This window comes from Gymnoscopelus braueri (genome assembly GCF_963280865.1).
Source record: "Gymnoscopelus braueri genome assembly, chromosome: 4".
In the NCBI taxonomy this organism is placed as follows: domain Eukaryota; kingdom Metazoa; phylum Chordata; class Actinopteri; order Myctophiformes; family Myctophidae; genus Gymnoscopelus; species Gymnoscopelus braueri.
Window position 1 is genome coordinate 53,370,621 of NC_137605.1, and position 11,290 is coordinate 53,381,910.

General features: G+C 39.6%; 1 protein-coding gene across 1 annotated transcript; it reads left to right on the forward strand.

Annotated features, from left to right (window-relative positions):
• Positions 1-1,976: 1,976 nt before the first annotated feature.
• LOC308083657 (leukotriene B4 receptor 1-like) lies at positions 1,977-9,815 on the forward strand (the record flags this gene model as incomplete). Its single annotated transcript, XM_080425974.1, has 5 exons — positions 1,977-2,302; positions 3,967-4,213; positions 6,106-6,288; positions 6,557-6,600; positions 9,581-9,815. The coding sequence occupies 5 exons, from the start codon at positions 1,977-1,979 to the stop codon at positions 9,813-9,815; spliced, it is 1,035 nt and encodes a 344-aa protein (XP_080282100.1).
• Between the last annotated feature and the right edge of the window lie 1,475 nt (positions 9,816-11,290).

Here is an 11,290-nt window from a genome sequence, read left to right on the forward strand (position 1 = left end):
AGGACTAGTTAGGTGCGGGGTGGAATATAATTCCTAAATAGTGGATAACATTAGTGAGCGCCCTATAATAATCTGGAGCGGGTTCTGATGAGCTTTGTACATGCCGTAGGCCTACTTGACTGTTTTATGTTGAAATGTGTTCTCTTCCTCATTTTGTGCAACACCCCAGAAACCATGGCATTGCTGTCAGTGTCATGGACCTGTGTGAACTAGTAGTGAGTTCTTGGGAATTTTGTGGCAGCATGTTGACTGGAAAGGCGGTGCCACGGTGGGATATATAAATGTAAGAGAGTTAACAGATAGATGCACAGTGGGGGAACAGCAGTGCACACTACAGAGCGACTATAACACATCCATCCAATAGCCCAATCAGCTGCTTGATAAGGTGAGCTAATGATTTTCTTAACTAAATCCTTCTCTTGAAAGTTTCTGAATTTTACTGGACCTACATTTCATTGTTCATAAGATTTCATGAATTTTCAGTATCAATTTTTTTTAATGGGAGTACATATACTGTTAACCTGACTTTGCCAAATGGAAGAAGCTTGCAACACACATTTTGTTTCACAGCCTACTTCCATCTGAGTAGCCTCGGAAACCCATGCCTTTTTTTTTTACCATCTGAGACTCCGGTAGCAGAATCGATGCCAGACGGCGTTTCATTTTTTCAAGCTACTTGGCTGGTGATTGGATGATCCCGCCCCTAGCAGCCACTGATTGGTTCGTACACACAGAGACCGGGCAGCTTAACTCCCTGAGAGATTCCACGTCAGGGTGTATTGTGAACAGTTGTTCACAATACTGTTGTTTCGGGGGCAGCGCACCCCAACCCCCTCTTGTGTGTTGGCTAGTGCTGCGCGCCCTAGCGAGACCTGACAGAATGGGTTTCATTTGCAACCAGCAGTATGACGCTTGCAACCAGTGTGACGTTGTCTGTTAAGGGGTCTATACAGGGAGTTTGTGAGAGAAAGTGAAACATTTATTTTACTTTGTTTAATGATAAAACATTGACAAGCTGTGTAAACCTGTTTATCTGAATGCGTTAAACCAAATTAAATAATACCTGACTATCGCTGTTATTGAATAGAAATAAATATAATATGCACATTATTTGAATATATATCACTGGAATTATGAAACGTTATTATGTCCAAAATGTAAAATAAAGTAGAGTCACTAATAGTAATTACAGCACATGTAGCAAAATGTAAAATAAAGGGTTTAGGTTAAGACAACTTGTCACTTATCTTTGCAAAGTGGGTTGATGATATTATACATATTTGTGGGATACATGTGGTAAATGGTGCATTTATATAGCGCTTTTATCCAAAGCGCTTTACATAGATTGTGCATTACATTCACCCATTCACACACACATTCATACACCGATGGCTGAGGAAACCATGCAAGGCACCCACCTGCTCATCGGGAGCAATTAGGGGTTCAGCGTCTTGCTCAAGGGCACTTCGACACTAACTCAGGGGGAGCCCGGGATCGAACTGGAAACCTCACGGTTCCCATCCGGCCACTGCCGCCCCATGTGGGTTATCAGACTGGTGATGGGTCATCGTACTTTTTAAAATCTCTGTTATGTTTTTAATCTGCTTTGAAAGATAGAGATTATTTCAGGGGTATAGGCTTTAAGATGACCAATTGTCTCCTCTGTTTTTTTTATTAGGTTTGAATGATTTGTCTTTTGGTACCTTTTGATTTGTTCTAGGTTGTCCATGTTTAATTCGGCTGTTTGCCCTAATGATACAGGATTTTGATAAAACCATTAAAATGGCTTTCTGGTCGTTCTTGGGAGTCCCACTTAATCACATTGTGCCATGGTTTCCCCTTACCCTTACTCCCTCTCTCCTGGCACTCAAGCCATATTTCTCTGTAAATGCTCAAATAAATGTAGAGGTTCTTCTTCTGGCCCACTTTTAACTGCCTTTTGTCTGCCCTTCCCCAGAACCGGAAGTCATTTTAACATGAACAATCCAAATCCCTTTTATGTCAACAACACAAACCCTGAGGACGACAGCTTGGTGAGCAATGACTTCACAACGGCCTTGGGTGCCCTCATCCTCGGCTTGGTCTTCCTCCTGGGGGTCCCTGGGAACCTCTTCGTCATTTGGAGCATCCTGGCGCGCGTGCGCCGGCGTTCCATCACCACCGTCCTCATCCTCAACTTGGCGTGCGCTGATGCCTTCCTCATGCCTCTCACCATCCTCTTCATCGTCTACCTGGCCAAGCAGTCGTGGGTCTTTGGTGATGCCATGTGCAAAGGCCTGTTCTACTATTGCACCGCCAACAGGTACCGAGGTTATTATGGATAACGATAACTGACAAAATAACAAAAAAGTTGATGTGGATTTTTTTTTTGTTAAATACAAATAAAATGTATTAGCCCATTGACTGCCAGAGTTAAAACCTCGTTCATAGCAGCCCTTGCCAGCGATTTTCGTGTTTTTTTGTTTCGTTATTTTGTTATTTAATTCACATATAGAAAGTCTAGCTGGACAGTTGAATCGTTTTGATCGTTCCACCACTAGAGAGCAGCACATACCAGCTTGATCGCCTCTCGATCACACTCGCCCCCCCCACACCCACTCACACAGTCAAACACATGAACCGAAATGTCTCAGATTCTGTGATCGGCGAAAATTACGATGTGATACACAACGGGGATGACTGTTCGTCACCCAGAGGAGGGGAGGTCTCCGATCGTTTTTCATAGCGTGTGAAAAACCGTTTGTTTCCCTATTATGGTCGAAAATGACTGGGGGGAAAAATGTAAAACCGGAAACGGAACCCAAGTCATGAAACCGGATGCAGTGGTGGTTGAAGTAAGTGGAACCTGAAACTTAGCCTGATTCATAACAGAATAGCGTGATCAGAGCATAAAGATCAATAAAGACCATAGATCGCATTAATGCGATCCTGGCGGCCAGGCGCGCTATTTATTAGATCGCATTAATGCGATAATGGCGGCCAATGAGTTAAGACCTGGAACGCATCTGTGTCACTTTAGATTTCTTTGGCTATTCAAAAATAGCAGATATAGCTATAGATATAAGCTCATAGCTTATAGCTCATAGCTATGAGCTTGTAGATCTGCTATTTTTGAAAAATCTTGAAAAAAAACAAACTGTTAGGATTTAGAAAACATTTTAAAAATCGCCTCAAGTCTTAATGGGTTAAAGAGATACATGACCTTTTTCCTATCGATTAGTCACCCCATGGAGACTTGAATTCATGGAGATTCAATAATTTGATGACCAGCGGACCGGTAGGCAGCGGTTCGGGTTGGAGATACAAAGGAGACTCTTTGTGTCCCCTACCGGAACTGCTGCCGGTCATCACATTAATGGCTTAGCCGCTTAGGAATGCAACAGAAACAAAAAAAATATCCATGAATTCAAGTCTCCATTGGGTGACTAATCAATAGAAAAAAAGTCATTTTGAACTATCCCTTTAAAACAAAATGGTAACTAACTGCAACTTTATTGTGTTCCCAAAACAAATTTAACCAACTTACGTAAAATCGTCCAGAATATGTCCTTACTTTTCATCTTTGTCAATTTATTTCTTATATAAGCCTAGTATTTTGGGTGGATACGAAATGTATTCCAATGTTTTAGCTGTGATCATTTTAACTGAATTCCATTTTTGGTATTTCTTTTTATCACACAATACCCTGTCTGACCTTTTTGTATCTCGCCCCCTGGCAAATATTATTACAATACAATAACTAAAACTAAACTAAAACTATGTCATGGCAAAAAAAGAAGAAAAAAATACTAAATTAAACTAGCACACCAGATTTAAAGGGGAATACCACTCTTTTTCAACATTGAACTATGTCTTTAATATAAAAAAAAGACATAGTTCAATGTTGAAAATGAGTGGTATTCTCCTTTTAAGAACTGTTCTTGAAAACAGAAAGTCAAAACAAAGGACTATAATAACTTTTGACAGGTACGCCTCCATCTTCCTCATCACGTTGATGAGCCTCCACAGGCTGGTGACCGTGGTGCGGCAGCAGCGTGCAGTGACCGTCCTCTCCAGGAGGAGACGGGTGGTGGTGAGGCTGATCTGTGTGCTGTGGGTGCTGGCCATGTTCACGTCTGTCCCTGCACTGCTGTTTCGGGATGTGAGGGAGGATGTGGATGAGACGAACAAAACCAGGCTGGTGTGCGCCCACAATCACTCTCGCCCTCGACACGTAAGTGCCAGTGTTGATTTTGTCGACTAAAACTATGACGAAAAATGTTGGTCGACTACCTTTTTTCACTGACGAAAACTAAATTAAAACAAATTAAAAACTAAGCTATGATGACTAAAACTAAGACTAGATATACTGACAATTTCGTCAACAAATAAAAACTAGTCTAAAATGTTAGGGGGGGACTATAGTGGAGAAGAGATCCAGTACAACTAAGACAAGTCATTTTATGTTTGGTTGCGCTCGGGTGTTGCGCTCTGAAAATGGCAGATCTAAAGCTCACAACGCGTCGCCCTGCGACGCGTTGTGAGCTTGTAGATCGGCTATTTTCAGCATGCAACCAAGTGTAATATCAGCCATTATGACGCCATCAAGGCACCGCCAAAACACATTTTAGTCGACTAAATCAACTGTACATTTAGTCGACTATAATCTTATGATAATTAGTCAACTAAAACTAGACAAAAACTGAAACATTTCAGATTTTTACAATTATGACCAAAACTAAATGGAATTTTATTCAAAAAAATGTCACTAAAACCAAGTAAAAAATGTGCTGTCAAAATCAACACTGGTAAGTGCATCAGAGTTCCCACGGTCATGACATTCCTGGAAATATTTTGAAATGAGAAAAATAGTTTTACAGGCCCGGAAAAGGTTTGGAATTAATCAAATGTTTTGGAAAATGTTGGGAAATATACACATTGTTTTTGTCTAACATTACGTGAGATATGTAATGTGGTAAAATGCAGTGCTGCCAGAGCTGCGTGCGTGCGGCCTAATGTATACAGGACGTCACATGACGAAAACAATAGATCTACAAGCTAACGACACGTTGCGCAGTGATACGTTGTTGGCTTGTAGATCTGTTCTTTTGTCTGTCACGTGAGTGACACCTTTGCTCGAGTCTGTCTTGGTGCAATGATAGCACACTGGTTTAAGAGCCTTATTATTGCACTATATATGAATGCTATAGGCCTGGAAATGGAGTAAATTATTTTGGAAAAGTTATGGAAAAGTTTTGAAAATTCACTGTTAAAGATGTTTGGGGATCATGGTGCATAGTGGGGCCTAGGAAAGTGACATTTTGATAATATGATTATAATTTTCCTCTCCTGGTGGCCTTTGGTGGCCCCCATTTTGAAAACCTGTAATTTAGGCTACTCTAGTCTGTGCTGACCTACTTCTGTATACTACATCCTTACTTATACTTAGCCTGCTTTACTGCCCTTTACGCCCGTGGGCATGTAGGGCAGCAGCAAAGGATTTCGAGAAAATGTCATGTTTCTCTGTCATGCATGCCTTTCCATGCGCCTGATGGCTTAGATTTACTTCCCCCTCGTTCCTAGCGCCATTCACTCTTCACCAGTGGTGGAAAAAGTACTCAAATTCTTTACTTAAGTAAAAGTATCAATACTGCAATATAGAAATATTCTGTTACAAGTAAAAGTCCAGAATTCAAAATTTACTTGAATAAAAGTACAAATGTATTGGCATTAAAATGTACTTAAAGTACCAAAAGTAAAAGTACTAAAATGTTTGAAAATAGCCTATGTATAAAATAGGTCTAAAGTGGTTAATATATGTTTCATAATATCATAATGTATATCTGCAAAGTAACTAGTAACTAAAGTTTTCAAATAATTGTAGTGGAGTAAAAGTACAATATTTGCCTCTGAGATGTAGTGGAGTAGAAGTAAAAGTATTGGAAATTGGAAATACTCAAGTAAAGTACAAATACCTCAAAATTGTACTTAAGTAAATGTACTTAATTACTTTCCACCACTGCTCTTCACTCATTCACTGTTTTGACATACCCAGTCAGATTATTCACAGATCGCTTATTTGGAGTGACAACACCGTTCATCGTGCTTTTACCTGCACACACACAGGTGGTGTTCCAGTTCGTCTCTGAGACGGTGATGGGGTTCATACTTCCATACATGGCCATCGTGACCAGCTACATCCTGATTGTACGACGTTTGCGACAGCTTGACGGTGACAAGCTCATCCTGGGCATTGTGGTGACGTTTGGCTTATTTTGGCTGCCGTACCATGTGATCAACATGGTCCAGGTGTGTGGTTGTATGCTCGTTCTATCATATATCACCTATTTGTATGTGTGTGCTCATTGAATGAAAGAATGACAGTGAAAGGAGGGCTACTCTGTAGATTGACAGTGTCGCTAGTCAACAAGACGTCACCTGATGTAAAAATCGTCTCTTTTCGGCAAGTGACACGGTCGTGCCATGAAGTATAAATTGAGCCAGGGGTTACTCATTGATCTCTGAAGCAAATAGCTCCAACCATCTGGTCAGCTGCTGTTCTGTCTCTGTGTTAAAGGTGGCAGCAGAACGGTTCGGGGAGGTATCAGCAGTAAGAGAAAAGTGAGTATCAGCTTCCCTCTTGTCAGTCTAGTCGATAGCAAATGCGTTGATCTGAAATGCAACATCTTCGTGGAAATTACGCTTGCTCTCTTTAACCCTTTAAGACCGGGAACGCATCTGTGTCATGTTTTGATTTGCGCGGTGCAGCGCTACGAGCTTGTAGATCTGCTATTTTTGAAAGAAATGTGAAAATGTGTGAATATATATATTATTTTAAAGCGAACATGTTTAACTCAAATCTTTGCTTCTGGGGGGTCCATGGAACCAAATATTTTGAGATGGGGGTCCGCGGCCAAATACATATAATTTTGGGGGTCCTTGACAATTATGAAAAAGTTTGAGAACCACTGATATTATAGCAACATAAGTTTTTTCAAAAAACTTTTAGGATTTAAAAGACATATCTGTAGAATCCCCAGAAACAAAGATTTCAGTTAAAATATTTGGTTTAAAAAATATATATATTCAAAGATTTGTAACATTTTATTTTTTTGCAGATCTACAAGCTCATAGCACGGCATGAGCTTGTAGATCTGCTATTTTTGAATAGCCAAATAAATCTAAAAAAGACACACAAATGCTTCCCCGGTCTTATAATGGGTTAATAAGTTTCATATTTTAGTTAGTATTAAAGTCAGCAAAACAAATTGAACAATCTCCAACAATCTCAAACAATCTAAAACTTTTGACTATAAATCCTGTTGTTTCATGTGGCATATTTCATACCAGTAATAGGCCTTCAATACAAGCTGATAGACAATAAAGAGTTCCCATAGTAGGCCGACAACAACAACTGGCTATTTGGCTGTTAACTGTCATAATTATAGAAGACAAAAATCTGCACAGTGGCTTGAACACTCCCAAACGTTTATAAGAGGCAGATACAGTAACAACGTTTCGACCTACATGAGGTCTTTGTCAGGTGCAATAAAAAGCACATTAGGTCATATAGGAAGGAGTGGGTAGGGCTCACATCAACTACTAGCATAAACACACACCTTGGGCATGGTAATGAGTCAATTAACCATTACAAATGATGACAAATGATCAATAAACCAGTTATGCATCATGAAATGACAAATCAGCACTCATATCGCGTCAGCATAAATATTAAAGGTTCGAAAATAAACGTATCAAATTACAATACATGCTCTCATCGGGTGTCTAGTATTAAGGACAATATAATCCATTACACAAACATCAATATCAATCCCCCAATCAAAAGTCATAATTCGCACAGAATACAACTTTTTTGTACTATAATTGTAATGATAACTATAACTCCACTGTCTTTTTTATAGTTGTGGTGTGGACTCTGCCAAACACTTGAGTTAGAAAGATTTTTTAAACTATAACTAACTAACTTTATAGCTATAGTTACTGTATAGTGCTTGTTGTGATTGTGAACGACCCTTGACTCTGTAAATGCACCCCCTCAATACGATGTAAAATCACATCCGTTAACAAAGCTTCACTCTAAAGGGATTTCCAATGTTGTGGTTTTAGCAGTGAGTAAACTTATACTACAAGTGAAAGTTATTTTAGAGCTGGAGCCAACCTTTCAAGCACACACAATTTAGAATGTTCTTGCCATAATAAACATCATCATTCTAGGATTAATGTCAGTAAAAAATAGTGACAAAGATAGTATGGGTATTCATGCTTTTATTGCAGGCGGTGCTGTGTAATTGAATATACAGTACAAGAGTAGATCAAAATGAGGAAATGAATAAAACAAATGTAATATAATAAAACAGCTTATTACCACAGCCACAGTGGGTGGTCGTTCGTACTTTAAATCCCTACTAATCCGGTCTTTTGTCTGTCTCTGTTAGAAGTGCTATAATAGCAGCTTCAAGAGAACTTGGCAATTGTCTTCGGAGGATGTTGGATTAACCACATGAACCTTAGCGTCCCTATTGAACAGCTTGCAGATCATAAATTAAGCATTAGGGTGATCCATGCATGCCCACTCTGGCCCCTCAGGGTACAGATCACATTTAAAAGGAATGAATCATTTCCCCATTTAAATGATACACATGACTTTCCACTCGTGACGCAATCTGATTACACAACCCCCACCCCAAGACTCAGGTGCCACTCCCCTTACAGTCATAACACCCAATCTCACTGATTACACAAGCCCCCAAGACTCAGGTACCATTCTGGTGGTTGACCCTAAGGGGGTCAAACACCCCATTAGGGTCAGAAAGATTGAGACAAGAGTATCTGCAGATATCAGTTGCATCTTTCTTCTTTTGATTGGTTAGTGTATTTTTTTAAGCTTATACCCATTTAATGAAAAATGGTGGTAGTTTCTTTCACTCTCCAAATCTCCAAAGCATTAATATAGAGTTTTACAAATAAAATGTGGATTTCAGACTAGCATTCATTTAAAACAGGTTTTCAAAGATCTTCAACCTAGCCGAACTGAAAGTTGCATCGCGATGAGCTGCAACAAGCTCAAAGTATTTCATATGACTAAGAAGAAGAAACTTTTTTTTAAATCATTGAATCAAGGGTTTCATATTTTCATTAGTTAAAGGTCGTTAAACTCCTCTTCTATAGCAGTTATATCACCACTCAGTATAGCGTCATCACTCAGTTGTCAGGGATGTCACAAGTAGAGTCAGACCAAAATATATTTTTTTATACAGTATCTATTAGATATTTTGGACAACATTGGCAACTATGCAGCCAATGTGTACCAATGTTTAACCACTTGCAACCTAGCGTCCCTATTTTGGACAGGTCATTCTAGGCTAACATTTTCAGATCTTTTCAAAAATGTTCAAAGAATAGCCGATCTACAAGCTCAAAAGCGTCGCAAAATAACCCGTTGTGAGCTTTTGTAGATCTGCTATTTTTTGAATAGTACTTAACAGGTGGTTAAATAAAACAAAGTTCAGTTTACGTGTATTTTATATTTACTTGTTTTCAGGTCCATCGTTCAATGTAATAATCTGCTCTCTCCCTTCAGGTTGGATCACATTTGGAGGTCCGGTCGTGCTGTGACCTCAGCTTTGGCCCTCTTCAGTAGCTGTGTCAACCCTGTCCTTTATGCTTTGTCTGGGAGGTCCTACATGAGGAAGAACGGCTTGGAATTCATGGCTCGCTTCTTTGAGGGAACGTCGATGGAGGCTGCAGACGAACCCCCCCCCGGTGCAGAGTGTACTGTAACTCTAAGCAATGGCACCGTCACCGTGCAGAACTGAACCCTGCAACAAGGACCTCTGTGACCGCACCAGAGCAATCTACGCCGGTTGTTTTCAAAGCTAGGGGCCACTAGTGGGTGCCTGGAAAATGAAATCGGACAAACAACTTCATATCATTGCTGTCGGGCAGAAACCTCCTATCTCCATATTTAAACGTTTTGTGTTTTTTCGTAAATTAACGCCCTACTTGGTCATACTACAGCGTCACACAAAAGTATCAAAAGTAGCAGATCTACAAGCGACGCGCTACTTTTGCTATTTGTGAATTTGAACTCTGAAAAGTAACAGTTTTGGACATATGAGGTTTCCACCCGACAGAGACAATATATTAAAAAAAACTATTTTTAAAATATTTTTTTAAATATAATAAAATAGCCAATCTACAAGCTCACAGTGTGTCACGATGTGAAGCGTTGTGAGCTTGTAGATGGCTTTTCAAGCTGTTTATCATATCTCTGCTGTTGGGCAGAAACCAGCTAACTCCAAAATGTTCATTAATAATAATTAAAAAAAAGTGGAGTTAGGAGGTTTTGTTCATCATTGATAAGAACAGCTGAATGGACCTCCAAGCTCACAATGAGGTTGGAGGTCTAAAGGGGGTGGAGCCTGGAGTCAGCAAAACCAGCTAACTCCACTCCACCCACCTTTGGTGGAGTTAGCTGGTTTAGCAGAAAGTTTGAGGATCCAATGGAGTTAGCTGGTTTTGTCAGAAGCACTTTTTAATACTTTTCATTGGTTCAATATTTTTTTTTACCAACACACAGACGTAAAGGATGTTCAATAGCACTGATTTATGGAATTAAATGCAAACGCGTCCAAATGGAGTTGCTGGTTTCTGCCCGACAGCAACGAATTATGAATTATTTAGGGCTTAGTGGTTAAATCCACTACTACCCTCACCTAAGCATTAGCTGAGACGTGCATTAAAACAGTGCTGTTACCACTATGTTCCACCAGATGGCAGCAGAACATCCTGGCTGTCCCATTCCTCCTACAGACTATTATTCCTGTCTTCTGTTCGTTGTTCCTTCCTTCTTCTCTTCTGCTCTCATTCCCACAGGTTGGTTGGTTTCTTCTCTCATCAAACAAACTGCATTCATTTAATATAATACACTACTTACTATATTATAGTGATTTACTACTGTATCATGTAGTGTTTCTGATCAGCTAATATTTCTGTTTATGTGAAACATTTCTTTGAAATGATCATTCTCTCTGACTCCACAATGCTTACAGATTGTTGACTTATTTCTGTATTTGAGAGGGATATATTACTGAACAGTGACATTCAGTACAGTAAAGTTACAGTTAGGAAGCATGTAGAGGAGTTAGCAAGAATGCTCATTTGCATCCTCAGTCCCTGACATTCAACGTTAACACAAAATACTACAGAACACATTACAATGCAGTTAGAACAGGAATACAAAACAAGCACAGGAAAGTGCAAAGTATAGGCTACGCTACATAATTAAAAC